Genomic DNA, 15,217 nt, shown 5'->3' with positions numbered 1-15,217 from the left:
GTCAGCACCACTGGAGCGTTTTTCCCCAATTTTCTTCCAAAACGAAATTTCAACAAAAGATCATAACGCATCCCAATACTTACAGACCGCTGCTCACAAAGGGCAGTGTCCCATCCCTGCTCCTCCAGCTGGCATTAGGTGGAACGCCATTCCTAAATATCCTGCGCAACCAAGGCTAAGAGAAGGCACTTCTTATTGAAGCATGCTTATTCTTCATAATTTGCACTGCTATCATGTAAGACAAGGAACAGCTAGCTAGGAAAACAGGATTAGGCTCTGCTGTTACTGATTTTGTCCTCTGAACAGTCTCTTGCTTGAATAGGCAAAAGCTAAGTCTGACCTAACTCATCCCAGACGTTGATACAAGGTGCAGAGGAGCACCCTCCCTGCGGGAGCCCCAACGTGGTGCTGTGCTAGGAAAGTTCAGGGAATACAGGTCCCTCAACAGGATGCCTAGGTGGGAAACCTGCCCCCAAAAAAGCCACAGTATTGCACTGTCTCAGCTGTCCTCATCTGACGAGCAGTCCAGGCAGTCCTGCCAAGTGAGGTTGTACCCATTCCTACCTCTTGCAACATCCTGAATAACCCCTGAGCCTGTGTGGGCCAGCACTGGTCCTGCCTGACTTGTACCAGTCACACACGGGACGGGGGAGCTTGCTCTGCTGGGGTGAAAGGAAAGCTGGACCGTTGAAGAGCTCCTGAGAGCCAAGCAGAGCAACGTGGGTGGCAGCACTTCACCGAGGGAAAAGGAACCACTTTGCTATTGATAGCTGTGTTTACAAGTTTCCATGCTACAAGGGTGGCATGCCAGGGTGCCCGCCAGGAGCTGTATTTTAGGAACATTCGATGCAAGGCAGGAATCTGCTCCCAGGGGCTGACTCTCCTCAGCACAGCTGCTTCCCTGAGCATCCATTTTGTTCCCTCCATATTTATGAATAAGCCAGGGGACAGGAGGAGTTTTACATCTCCCAGTTAATGCCTTCTCATTCAGCGAGCCCCTTTAAACAGCCAGTGAAGAAGAGTAGATACTCTGGAGGGAAATTAAAAGCACATTACATTGGGCTCCTGCTGTGCTTTGCCTTTGGAGACATTTCTCTCTCTCCGCTGACCTGGCTCCCTAATGAGGCATGTAAACTAGGGAATCCCCCCAGCAAGTGTGCTTGCTTGCAAAGTTTGCAAAAGGGGAACATCCAGGATACCTGCCTGGCCTATCTGTACTTCTGACCAAATCAACTAGTACCACCGGAGGTCGAACAGGAATTAAAGAAATGGCATTGGCAGGAACAGGTTTAACACCCCAAGCCTATTAGGGGAGAGAATGCAGCATTATTGATTCCAGCCCCTGACCTTGAAATGATGTAAATAAGAGTGCAGCAACCCCAGAAGAGTTGTAGCAAAATAGCTATAGCATTGCAAGCAGATTAAAAAATACAGTTAATATATATACTTCCCCAGATGCTTGTTTATTATTATGCAAGACATGTTTATTATGCAAAATGATAGAGCAGAAAGAAAAAGCAGAGAAAAAGAAAATGCAAAGACACACTGAGCTCTTAACGTGACTTGGGTTTTTTCAATGCTGTTTAGATTTTTTTTTTTTATTGTGCATAATCATTCCCTTATTAGCAGGACTCTTTGAAGCGATTTAAGCTCTAATTTCAGCATTTCAAACTCACAGGTTTATAGTGTAAAACCATACTGAGCTCTTGTAAGCGACCCATTTTTTTTTCCTCTGTATTCTGTATCTCTGCTAGGGTTTTCTCAGTCTTTCCAATAAATTATGTATCACGATTTGCCATTTCAAAAATAATTAGAACTCTGAGTTAAACAACAAGGAAAATCTGAGAGCAGTACATTTTAGAAGAGAAGTGTTATGCACTTGGGGCAAAACCAATCCCAGCTGTAACGCCACTGAATTATACATATCATATTGAGAGCTGCAATTTCAGCATACTTGGAGTGATTGGGTGGGCCTGTGGAGGCTCTACAGCCCCATGATGAGCAGCTGCTCCAGGAGAACCAGGTTTGCCTCTCAGGCAAAACACTTCACAGGCACTCCCTTCCTCATGCCTCTGAGAGTTGTTGCAGCAGGGATAGTGGAGAGAAAGCTGGGCACCGAAGAGAGAAACTTCACAGAGAAAGGTTATACAGGAGTAGAAATTAATTTGGTGGTGGAACTATTAACTCCAGACAGAGACGGGAGAGCATGTTCTGTGTCTTCTCCCGTTATGATTAGGCTGTAAACTCACTGGAGCAGGACATACCTCTTTATTCTGTGTTTCCCTCTCCTCTGCAACAACCAGCCTTTGGTCTCAGCTTCCCAAGCACCGAGACAGTGTAATATCCACTGCCCTTCATTCATTCTGTATATTTTTTGGCATAAAATGCTAACAGTGAATCCCCAGGAGAGTCATGTCACTCCCCAGAACAGGTGCTGATAAAAACCTTTGTGTACCATCAGGGAACTTACAGCTGCTCTACATTACAAGAAATCAAATGGGAACACACCAATGACTCGGCAAGCTTGCTATGAAGACAGTGTTTTGCATCCTGCTGTCTGCAAAGCCAGGTGCCTCAGACCAAGACCTGACTTTCTTGCCTACTAAGCACCTAATTCCCCAGCAGACCTCTGAAGTAGCGATAACCTAGTCTGGAAAAAAAAAAATCGGTATCTAGTGTAAGTAAACAAAGTACAAAAGTCATAAACAGCTGCTTCCCAAGCAAAGAGGCTTTGGCATCTAATGCATTCAGGCCTCTGAAGCTGGCTAGGGATCTATGGCTGGCTTCAACCCAGCAACTCAACCCCACACTGTCCCTACCCACCCCTAACTGAACAGAAGAGATGAAAAAACTCATTGCTAAAGGTATCAATGTGGCTGAGCACATAGGAGGGTCTTGCATGTTTCTGCAAAGAGCCTTCTCACCAAGTTTGACTTTAGAGGACCCTGCTCAGCCCTGCTTTTGTGCTGATTGGCACCAGGAGGACTTTTTCCAAGGGCTGGTTATTCTAAACCCATTCATTGAAGAGCCCATTGGCCCAAACTCAGAAGGAGCTGGCACAAACCATCTCTGAGACCAGGCTGATAATAGCCTCTGGTTTGATCCAGGGCAGAGGATGTCAGCCAAGGTCTCAGCTGACGCACACAGATTGAATATCACCAAAAAAAAAACCAAACAAAAACAAAACAAACCCACTGTGATGATGTGTTCAGTCACAAAAAAAAAAAAAAAAAAACCCCCCCCTGTGGGTTTTTTTCCCCCCCCCCAGCCACAATCTGGACTCAAGAGGAGAAAAAAAAACACCAAAAAAAACATTTCCCTGGACAGTTGCATTTTATCTGAAAGCAGTCCTGGGCTTGAGGGTGTTATAAGAAGTCCAGCAGGGCTAGGCCTGGGACAGACAGCAGGGGAGGCAGCCAAGCAGCAGAAAAAGTTCATTTATCAATGGATCTGCATGAGTGAACAATACCTATGGGGCATACTGATCTCTCAGAAAAGGCTAGTGAAAAAAATAGGTACATGCACACCACCAAAGGAAACTGGCCTGAGACAGACCAGAGCTGTACTTTAGGGTCTGCTAAGCAAAGGAACAGGGACGATGTGTCCTCTGGTGTGGGCAGCCATTGGGTCCAGGTGGCACAGCCGGGTGCCTTGCTCGCCCCAGAGAGGAACAGACTGTCAAGTACTGCCAAAGCAATTCTCCAGCACAGTCTTCAAGACTGACACAGCCATGCCAAATGTTGGCTTGGAGTAGGATCCCGGCCCCACAAAGAAAACTGCAGCATCCAAAACAGACTGCTTGAACAGGCTGAGCTCTTCTCAGCCATATCCAGTTCTCTTATAGGACCCGGGTCTCATCCCTTATCTTTGATGCTATGAGTGGCTTGACCTACACTCCCTGTTCCTAACAGGCTTTATCCACAAATTTGCTTTTTTCTTGTCTTGGGGTCTGCTCCAAAGCACAGTGAATTCATTGATTTACTGCTGTAAGACAGAGACAGAGCCACCAGTCAATACAAGAAGAAAATTGGGTCCAGTGAGCTCCATCTCCCTGGATTAGAGATGGGCCAATAGCATCCCTTTACTGCAAGTAGAAACCTTGCATCATGTTAATGAAATGAACAGTTTAACTCTCTGATTAGTTCAGACAGAGCTGGATGCCATCAAGCCATGGCATGTGATGAGGTCCACTTCGTTAACCACTGGCCACCATGGTGCACCCTTAGCCTTCCCTGATTAACCTTCCTATTTAAGATAGGCACACTTGCTGGGAATAAGCAGACCCCATTAAACCACCCTCATTTGAATACATGTATGACCTGGTGCCTTTTAGGAAACTTTATATGACTAGCAGATATGTTTCCTGGACATGTAATCTTCCTGCTGCCCACCATCTCTTGGTACATCCCTCCCACCCTTTGCATCGTCTCACTACTGCTAGCAAGAGATCCTTTTTCTCTGCATCATCTCTAATCTCTCAGCTGTCAAACATTATGTTTCCAACTCTCCATTTCTTTTGCCTGAGCCCCACACCTTTCCCTCCCTTGCACTATTTGTTCAGAAAATGCTACCCCTCATTGCTCCAAAAAGATCCACCCTGGCTGGATGTGGCTCCGACACACTCCGCTTTCCTGCAGTCCTCATTTATGGGGCACCGGTGGTACGAGGAGCCTCAGCACCAGGTCAGGACCCCTTTATGCCCAGTGCTGCACAAACACAGGGCAAAACATTAGTCCTGACCCCGCTGTGTGCCTAAAGGGAAGCACACACGATAACGCAGTACCACACCATGCTTGGTATTACCTTTAGGACTCCGACAGCTTTACAGAAAGAGGAGGTTTTCATTGTTAGTAAACCAATGTAATTTACTTAGAAGCAGTCATTTGTGTTCACTGGGCTATGAAAGAACAGGAAGCGTCTGGCATTCACAGAGATCCAGATTGATCTGTCTTTTCTTGACAAGCAGCCAGTTTTGAGACCTATCTCACCAGGTCACATGCATTCGCTGTTTTCTACCCTGAGCCACTGGGGAGACAGAGCTTTGTTACCTCCCAAAGGAAAGGGGGAAATCCCGACCACGTGAGTGCTTTAAAACTGACCAGAAATGAAGACGGATGGTAAGAGTTAGGAAACACTGCGTAGGAGCAACTTGGACTGTTGTCCTTTCAGTGGTCATATCTCCAATCTCACGTATGCTTTTAAAGCAAAGTGAATGCCTAGACAAGAGCAGAATCACTGCGCTGTAAATTTACACAAAGGCAGATGAGATTAGAATCTCAGCTCTACGCTTTAAAGATATCATAACTACAGAAATGAGAAGTGTATTATTAACTATCACTTTTTACTATGTAGAACTAGAACAAAGTTATTTGAAGCATAAAAAATTCTGGCAAAGGGCTGCCATATTTAATAAATCACTGAATCAATTATTCACTGTGAAAATCAATTACTTACTTTAAATGAGAATCTTATGAATAACCTCATGCCCTTTCATGCCATCTAAGAAAGCTATAGGGGAATTAGTCAGTAAAAAATGCCTCACTTATCTTTTATGTGCATTAAAAAGACCACACAAATACAGGGAAATTCTGCTCCACTGAAGCACTCTGCCAACAGAATAGTCCAGAACCATTTTAATGAAGTCAGTGTACTGCTGTGGATTTACACTGTAGTCAAAAGTAGAGTATGACCCGTTGGGGCACCACCTATGATCAGTTATCCGGGCACAATTCAGAAGCAATTCCATTCAGTCCATGCCATTTCACAAATGTGAAACCAGAATATAACCAGCCAACCACACAACCTCCTCTACAACATGACCTACATTAAGTAACTACTCAAAGGAACACAAAGTGTATCTTCACAGGTCAGGAAATATTGCCACAGATCTCCACAGAGACACTTTAAAGTGAATATTGCATGGCCTTGCAGCAGCTCCCCCTGTTCCTGCTTTTAAAGGTTTGCTGATACGTGACCATTTTCAGAAAAAGCTGCAAGTCCCAATGCAGTCTCCTCCCCCCCGCCTACAAAACCAAACCACTCCAGGACCCCAACAGTGTGAAGTACTTACTGAGCTGTAGAGATATCCCTCAGCATTCATGGCAACGTACAGACCTGCCTTCACCCCTTGAATTGCCACCACGCGAAGACCCACAGGAATTAGATTGAAAAGGGCTGCAGAAGGAAAAGAAAAGCAAAGGTTATGGAGACATCACCCTGCGTGGCTGCAGCTGCTTTTTTGCCCCAGGGCCAGCCCTCCCCACACCTGACTCTTAACCGAAGATACTGAACTAGAATCAAAAGTCCTGCTTCCAGCTACAGGAAAGGTCTGCAGCTGTGGGGCCAATGTTGAAAGCAAATTTTTAAAAGTACTGAATTTAGCTGCCTCCCAGAAGCCTTAACACACCCATCAGTCTGATCACTGCCTTCGCAATGCCAAGGGCTCATATGGGCACTCAAGCTAGTGCATCTCAACAGCATTCCGTGGGCCAGCTGAGCTGTGATAACTGCACACGTACACGTTTTTGCCCGTGGCAAACGCAACAACACAACTTAGTTTAGTTCCCCCTGAAACAGATTTGAGCCTAGTCACACTTTCTTGCATTTGCCATATGCTAAAAGAGTATACAGACAGCGACCACGGCCAGAAGGATGCAAATTGACTTGACTGTGTGTCTGCCCCCGTGATCCCTGCTGTCAAGGGAAAGAAGAAACTCAGGAAAAGATACTGCTCCACTCCAGGACCAGAGTACTGCTTCTCATTTAGAAGCAGCACTAGATGGGATGGAAGAGGACAAGACCTTTCAATACTCAGTTTTACTGCAATCTTATTGATTAAAGCATTGCAACCACTTCCTCCCAATTACTTACTCTATTGCTTGATTCCAAGTACACCCTGTATCTCATTGAAAGACCTTTCCTGTGAGAACACACATTGATGTACAGTCAAGCTTTTGCTACATTTCTAACAGAATGGGCCCAAAGAGGAGAGGACTGTCACCATTGATAGACTGAGCACTGAGGCATTAGCATGGCTTTGTTTCCACTGAGATTTATAGGACAAGAGTATCCAGATGTTGTAGGACCCCTTGTGCTTCAGCTTACAAAGAGCTAACTAGACCCTGTCCCAGGGTGCTCAGGCTATGGAAAGATGGGCAAAGGGTTGGGCAGAAGTGTTGAGCACAAACACAATGGAAATACTTCATTCAAGGTATCTTCCCACACAACCGCCCTGAAACAAGAATATTTTTCCTGGTTCCCTAGTCATGAGGTCAGACTGTCCCTTCCACATTCATGAAGCATTTCTTACGGTTTTAACACACATACTTGCAAAAGCCTGCTTAAAACTTCAAGAGCTTTGGGGTGTTTCAAATTAGCCCAGGGGAGACCTGTTAATGGGCAGAGTGTGGAGGAAAGACTGAGTGACAGAGCACACAGTGAAGCATTCCTATTTTCCAGCTGACCGTTAAGGACATCATCCTCTAGCTGATTCATTTTATAGATCATTTACAAAGTTTTATGCCTGACACATCACATTGGAGCAAGCACAGCACAAAGGGGTCTTCACATAATGGTTGTAGGAGAAACAGTCCTCCTTCTCACTGTGTCATCTCCCAGCCTCTCCTTCCCTGGGAGAGGGACCACTGCTGATTTAACAGTAGCCCTGAAGGATAAAGCAGGTTTTGCTGAAATGGCCTATTCAAAATGCTATAGCTCCTCAGGCCAGGCTAGTGTTAATCCTGGTATGACGGGAGAGAATAGAGTCCAGCTCAACATCAACCCCCTGCCCCTGAGGAGGCTGGTTAGATGCACACGTGCCAGGTAATGCATGGATTTAACTCAACCACAAGATGCTTCCCAAGAACCTCCCTCATGTACAGCCTGTGAGCTATTGCAGAGAGGAGACAGAAGCATGTTTCGATTTCTTTCCAAAGAAAAAAAAAAATTTCTAGCCATCATGGAGAGAAAAGGGGTGGCGGGGAGGAAAGAACTGAAACTGTGGCTTGATTCTTTCCTTGCCAGTGGTTCAGACTACAAAATCTGAACTGAAGTCCCAGGAGTCGCACAATTTCTAAGAGAAAAAGCAGAGCCTAAAGGGTGTGCGAAATGTCATGGAAAACTGGTTACATTTGACCTGAACTCTTGGTTGATTTGATTAAAGGTCAGAGGTGGATACCTTTTCAGAAGTAAAGTTTGACAAAAGCACAGGAGACAAAGCCACTTTGCTCAAGATACCTAACAGGTGCCCTGGCTGAGCTGGTTTCAGGGTTGTCCCCAAAAAGGGATTCATGAATCCCATTTGCATACGAATGCCCTTCTTTCTCACTCAATTCCGAAGGAAGACTGGATGACTCCCCTCCATGAGCTGCCTAAAAGGGAGGCACCCTGAGTCTGGTGAAAAGAAACCTACCCCCAGCCCCTTTTCCTGCCTTTAAGCACCATATTCAGTAAAACATCAAAGCGCGTGCTGAAGTCTCACCAAAGCCAGAGCCTATATTTATGTGATCTCGTGGGAGGACGTCACCAGATGTATATGGCAAACGAAGTCCAGCCTGGGTATTGGTCTGTGAACAACTGAGTCAAGGACGGTGCTACTCTGATACTGTCTCCAGATGAGACAAACACACCCCAGTACAGCTACTCAGCATTAAAGAGCTGTGTTATAGCGCAGTTCTACTGTTGAAAAGCTCACTAACCAAGGCAAGCTTGTATTTCTATCACTTTCTCACTACCATGAAGGTCTAAATCCCTCTGCAATTAACAAGTCCATTTATAAGCAATTCCCCTTCCCTGATTTTTCCCTCCACTGAAAAATGGAGCATATTACTGCTAATAATGAAACAAAATGGGCATCATCATTCATTCCCTACAGCCAATTTGTCTTGCATAGAAAACTTGTGACTGACCATTCAAAGCATTCATTAGGCAGCAAGGTGATAATACCCAGAGTTAGCAGATGAGAAGTTCCACCTGGAAGCACCCACGTGTCTCCAAATCTCTCTCTTTCCACCTCTACATGCTAAGGGAGCACAGGAACAATCCTGTTGTGCTCTGTGTTACAGTAGCAAGACTGCCGTGAGCTCCCAAACTCCCTGGGACGCTGCTGCAGACCATGGTAGCAACACCCACAATCACGGCTTTTAGGCATGGCAGAGCATCTCCTGCAACATACTGCAAAGCAGGGGAGCGAGTGGGCAGGCAAGCAGGAGGACATGCATCTGACAGCCAAAGAAGTTTTAGGAAGCAAATGTCTTCCTCTGTTAAAAAAGTGGTTTGGGTCAACCAAAACTTTGTAAATTCTCAGAGCTGTTTCTGCACTCAAATCTAGAAATATCTTTGAAGAAGTTCAAGCCTTTTGTTATCATGCTTCCAAATGAATATTTCATCTTGTTTTGGAACAGATTTCAAAGCTTATAAGCTTTATTGTAAGAACGTAAAAATGTGAGGGGGAAAACCCTCAACCAACCTCAAAAGCAAGATGTCTCATTTTTTTGTCAGGAAAAAAATTCTGGTTAACATGAAACAGCAGATTTAGAGATGGGGAAGAGGACTAGCTGTGGTAAAGTAGGACTGGCCACAGGGTGTGCTGATGTGAAAAAGAAAATTTAACAAATGCTTTTAAAACTCTTTCTCCACTGCAAGTGGTAAATTTTCTATGCCACCTGCAACTGCATGGACGGGGCATGCTCTTTTACTTCATGGGCAGAAGAGAAAAAAAATTAAGACATTGAATATTTCTGTATATTTTCTTCCATTACATTTTACCATTTTCAACCATCACTAGATTTACACCCGACCCTGCTTATTGATAATACTACTTTTAGCACGTTCCAGTCCTACACCCTTTAACTATGAGTATGTTGGTCACTGTTACGTTATGGCAGTTTATCAGCTGCATAACATGTTTTTGAAATCTGAACACATACTTGGCTATGAGTCTGGGCTAACTTATTTACAGAAATGGAAGAGTAAAGCGAGACATGCCATATAGAAGACACGGTCCATATGCTCAGCTGACTTAAACAGTAGTAAGTCAGAGGAGCTAAATTAATTTATACCAGGTGATGTGTTGTGGAGCAGGACATTTGTGCTGCACATAAGGAAGAACTAACGGAGGATGCAATAGATAGCAGCAGCCTCGGTGCACCATGAAATGGGGAGGTTTAAGATCCTGAGGGGAGTGAGGAAGGCTGCTAAGATAATCAGGAGGCTGTGATGCAACATATATGAGAGAAGAAACTGAGGGAACTGGGTTTGCTTAGCAAAGAAGGGAAAGCCAGAGACAGACTCTTCTCAGGGGAACACAATGAAAGGACAAGAGGCACTAGACAAAAGCCTCAGAAAGAAGTTATGACTGATATAAAGAAAATTCTCCACAATGAGAACAGTGCAGCACTGAAACCAGAGAGGTTATGAAGATATGGAATAGCTCATTCCTGGAGACATGTGAAACAACTAGAAAAGGTTCTGTGCAGCTGAAGATAACCCAGCTGCAAGTAGGATGTTGTACTGGAGACCTCCAGAGGTTTCCCCAGTCTTAATCTTTTTGTGTTTCTGGCTGGAAGGCCCCAAACAATATCCTAGATGTGCTGGGCTGTTTCTGCCTGGTCAGTACAGTTGACCTATCCTTGATGTACTGTCCATTTGCTGAGGCTTTTCAGATGGTCAGCAGGATTATGCTGGCAAACAAAGAAGTCCAGTTGCTCTCACGAAGAAGGGGCATTACCCTGCTCAGCCCAAGAAAGAGCAGTAATGGTGCAAGCACTGACAGCAACAGTCAGCATTTGAGATCACCAGAGTTGGAAGGAAAAGATACTGCCCCAAATTCAGATTCATATATAACATTACTAAGAACACAAACAAGGGCCTCGTACACCATGAAACTTTGCTCCGATTAAAAGACAATTCTTCATATATCCCAATGCAAGTAAGCAGAGAGTCTGTCTTCTTGCTTACATTAACATGGCGTGCCTTTAACTGCATGGTATAAGGAACAGATGTCCCAAGCGCTGTTTCGCAGGAAGCTGGCTGGATGCCCATTCAAATGCCATTAGAACTTGGCTTCTGGGTTTTTTTTTTTTCTTTAAGTGAGAGGAGGTGGAAATAAATGCCATCAGCCTCTCAAGAACACACATAAAATGGGCACCAGTTAATTAATTTAAAAATTGTTTAAATATTAGCAGTTCCTCTTATATAAATAAATGGATTTTTATTAGAACTTTTAATTGCAACAGACGTATCTGAGGGTCGTCTTGTCTCATTTTAAACATTTATTTTGCCAGAGTAAACCAGCCTAATGTATTCCATGAAAATTAAGCTCCCTTTCATAATGCTAATTTGAATAATCAGTGTGCGGCTACAGAACGCAGAGCCAATGTATGGAACACAGCGTTCACCATGTATTTCACTGTGCTAAGATGGCTTCTGTATGGAGAACAGACGGTCATCCAGGGTGGGAAGGATCCTGCTTGGCCATCAGCATTGCCCTTCTCCACCAGTGGATGTCAGTTAACCAACCCTTCTCCAGGGACAGGGAAATATTATTTATCTAGTCTTTGATGAGTTTTGCCCTTGCACAGAAATATTGCAAGAAATATTGAGTTTTGCCCTTGCACAGAAATATTGCACATACTGCTGACTGGCTGGTCAGGAATCTTCTGGAGAAATATTTTAAAATGGAAAGTATCAGTGAAGTAAATCCATAAGCTGTTCACCTAGACAAGCAAGTTTTGACTTTTCTGGTCAAAAATTGAGATGTTTGAAGGAATAGAAAAGGAGAAAATAGTGTGCTTTATTTTGGCATTTCCAAAGTGAAAAATGTGATTTTGTTTTGAAGCTATAACTGGAAGCTTCATATAATATAAAATGTTGACTCAATCTGAAGATTTATAAAGGACAGTCTGTGATAAAAAGTTAAACAAAACTGAATAATGCACATTCTTCATTTCATTTTCAGGACCCAAATATCAGGTTGGATTTTTTCCTCTTTTGATATCCCCTGAGATCAGGGGATGGGGAATTCTTTGGCTTCAGTCTTCTCTCAAAAACTTCACTCAACTTTCCAACATAGCCCATGACTTTGAGCAAGTGGCTTGGCACACTTCAGCTAGATGCCTCCTGTCCCACCAAGCTGCCAAGGTAGGGCTGCCATCTCACCAGATAAATTTATGCTCTAGAAGTGCCCCTCAGCCCATCTGTTTCCAATTGAGAAGACTAGGTGGAAGTGGCTCATGAGTACTCAGCACCTTGCCAAACTGATCTCTAACACTTCTAACGGGATACATAAATAAGAGCTGTTCGGGAGATTGGGGGCCAACCTCAGTCATGGGGACTCAGGAGGTTCCCCCTGCACCCACCGAGGTGCAGACAGTGGCAGCTTCCCTCATCTCCCCTGCCAGCCTGAAATATTGCAGAACTGCTCTTACATTTTATTCTCCTCTGCTGTTTACCTAAATTCATCTCTCCTTCCATTTAAGCCCATTACTTTGTTGTTCAGTCCTCACTGATAGATGAGTGTAATGAATCCCTGGCATCTCTAGCAGCAGTTCCCATGTCGTTGACAAATAGGCCTCCAATGGGATTTTTCTGCAGATTGAGAACACCCTATGTCTTCTTTCTTTAAGAAAAAGCAGCTAATAGAACCCAACACTGGGTCATTACTCACCCACTAAAGCCCACTGAACTCATCACATATGTTGGTGTCTGCCTGAGAAAATCACAAGGCCAGACTCTTCTTGTAGGAAGAGACCTGCTCAGTCTCTCATGGAGTAAAAGGGGGGGGGGAGGGCCACAGGTTCTCCTGCTCCAATGTAAATTAGAAGTTGTGTCATTGCAATTTGTGGTATTTCATTTGTTCAACACCAGCATATGAAAAAGAGGACTAAAACCTGACACTTGCATCTGCTACAGGCCAAGCTTCTGGTGAATGCAGCCTCTCGGGTCATTTCACAAGGGCTTTGCCAGCCTCCCGCAATTTTAGTTGCCATCTTCTCAAAGCTCCTCTCTCGTGCACTGCTCCGCACACAGACCCCAGCCCTGAGCTGGCTGCAGCAGAGCAGCCCCACCACACACAACACTCCCGCCACAGCACCCTGACAGCTTCTTGGAGATGGGGCAAGCACCATGGATGTGGGGCTGCAGCCACCTTGCACCCTTGTCCAAGCACACCTTCACAGGACAATGTCCATGCCCTGCTACGTGGGCTGCACCACTGCAGACACCTCCCACCTGCAGCCCAGGCCCTGCCTTCCTGCAGAAACAATACCTTCAACCCAGCTAGGAGCTTCTTTGAGTTAGAACAAGGTTTGTCCCCAAATTAAGTAGGTTTCCCCTTTCACAAAGTACATGAAGTTTGCTTCCATCAGTCCTACCACACAGATCAACTTCTGTTATAATTTAGTAACCACCAACTAGTAATGACTGGGAAGACACCTTCCATGCTGGACAGGCTAGATAAAATGCCCCTTCAGCAGCAGTACAGGGAGCTTCAAACCAACGTCGGATGACCCAAATCAAGACTTGAGTCCTACTCTGTTGATGCAGTTTGTGGCACCAAGGATCTGAGCTTATTACTGCCCTCACAGAAGCATGAATCTGAGGCCTATGAAATGAAGAGATGCTGTAGAAAATATCCTGCACCTTTTTTAACCTTTTGAGGAGCTTTAGTATTGACAAAACTACTTCTTTTGCAAAAGAAATATTGGCTACTGCTTTGCATTTGTTTAAACCAATATGGCTCCTGCACATGAGCATCATTTTTAAACCTACGTGGCTATGCTACACTTTGCTGTCCTTTGTTGGACAGCATGAACCCAACCCCTTTGAACAGGGTTTTGGAAGACAACCTCCTTTGGAAAGGTCATTTGATACCCTCAGCCTTGACACTAGCCTCAAAGCACTAGGCTTTAGTGAACAGCTGTTTTTCTCCAGCCTGGAAATTCCTGATGATTGCTGGATTTTTCAGGATAAAATAGTGAAAACAATTTTCTCCTCTTCTCCTTGGAGAGAGAATTCCCTGTATCCTTTACCCACGTGGCATGTGTATAAATAATCTCCTTTCTCTTCTGGCAGCAATTCAAATCATGGGTTTTATTCTCCACCCCACCCAGATGGCAGTTACAGAATCGGGGCGGGAGGGAAGATCGGAGAGGAAACATATGAAATTGTACAGGCAAGATTTAAAGGGGAAGGATAGATAGAAAAAATGTGTAGAAAACAGCTGGCTTCTTCCTAATTTGATCTTTTTAAAAATAAAGCTGCACAAGTGAGACCCACTAGGTGATGTATTTGACTGTAATTGGGTTGCAAAACAGGCTAATTTTTTCTTACTGTAGTCGCTGTTTTCGTCCTTGGTCCCATCAATTGTACCATCTGGGTGCATCTGCAGGAAGTATTCCTGCTGGCTGAATAACCTTGTCACAATTCCTTTCAGCTGGGGTTCTGCAAAAAATAATTATTATTAGATATACCAAACATGCAGCAAGTAGCAAGACACCCAATTTTCTTGGCCCGCATGAAGCCCTGAGTAAATGTAGAAGTGCTTGGCAGATAAGACAGCTTTCCGTGATTCCTCTCAAGCATGGTTGTAAAATATTCATATACACATAGACGTACAGGCAAATAAAAAGGAGATCAGATGAGCAGGTAAAATGCAATGCATAGTTGGTGCAGCAGAAAGTAACATTTATGGAACATCGCTTCGCTGCAAGTTACCTACCCAATGCAGGTCTTCAGATAGCTTATGTATTCTAAATATGCCACTCCTTCAGAAGAATATTTGCTAGCAGTGTTGCAAAGAATTTGCTTATTGTTTCTTATTCTGCCTGTGAAGCCAACTACCTTGCTTTCTGTATGGTTGATTCACTATCGTGCAGTTCCAGTTTTAGGCCAATGAAAATCTATTTAAATCAATGGTATTATACTGGTGTAAAACCAAAGTAACCAAGTGCTGAATCAGGTTGCATGAGTCCAACTGTGTGGGACTCGGGGAGCAAAATCCTGAAAGGAACAGATGCAAGACACCTCCAAAAATGACCTCCGAAGCATTTATGGGCACCTTAAAACGCCTCTGTTTTAAAATCCCACATGTTCCTCCCTCCCAAAACACGTGCCACATACTCTAGTAGATGAGAATCACTCTGCCTCTAGCAGGGTCCTTTCCCAGCCACTGTACATCATGAGCCAGCCATGGACTGACTAGGGGCTTCCCTATTGCCTC

At 44.4% G+C, this 15,217-nt stretch overlaps 1 protein-coding gene across 1 annotated transcript in view; it reads right to left on the bottom strand.

Moving 5' to 3' along the window:
* The window catches only part of FGF12 (fibroblast growth factor 12), an 88,988-nt gene extending 74,366 nt beyond the window's left edge, over nucleotides 1–14,622 (bottom strand). Inside the window, exons 1-2 of the mRNA XM_009282346.1 lie at nucleotides 14,329–14,622; nucleotides 6,071–6,174 (exon numbers count right to left, since the gene is read on the bottom strand). Coding sequence (XP_009280621.1) covers nucleotides 6,071–6,174; nucleotides 14,329–14,380 — 156 coding nt within the window. The 5' untranslated portion in view covers nucleotides 14,381–14,622. The remainder of the gene's footprint in view (nucleotides 1–6,070; nucleotides 6,175–14,328) is intronic.
* Nucleotides 14,623–15,217: the final 595 nt, after the last annotated feature.

Source organism: Aptenodytes forsteri, unplaced genomic scaffold, assembly GCF_000699145.1.
Source record: "Aptenodytes forsteri isolate BGI_AS27 unplaced genomic scaffold, ASM69914v1 Scaffold404, whole genome shotgun sequence".
Lineage (NCBI taxonomy): Eukaryota > Metazoa > Chordata > Aves > Sphenisciformes > Spheniscidae > Aptenodytes > Aptenodytes forsteri.
This window is presented reverse-complemented; position numbering and strand designations above follow the sequence as displayed.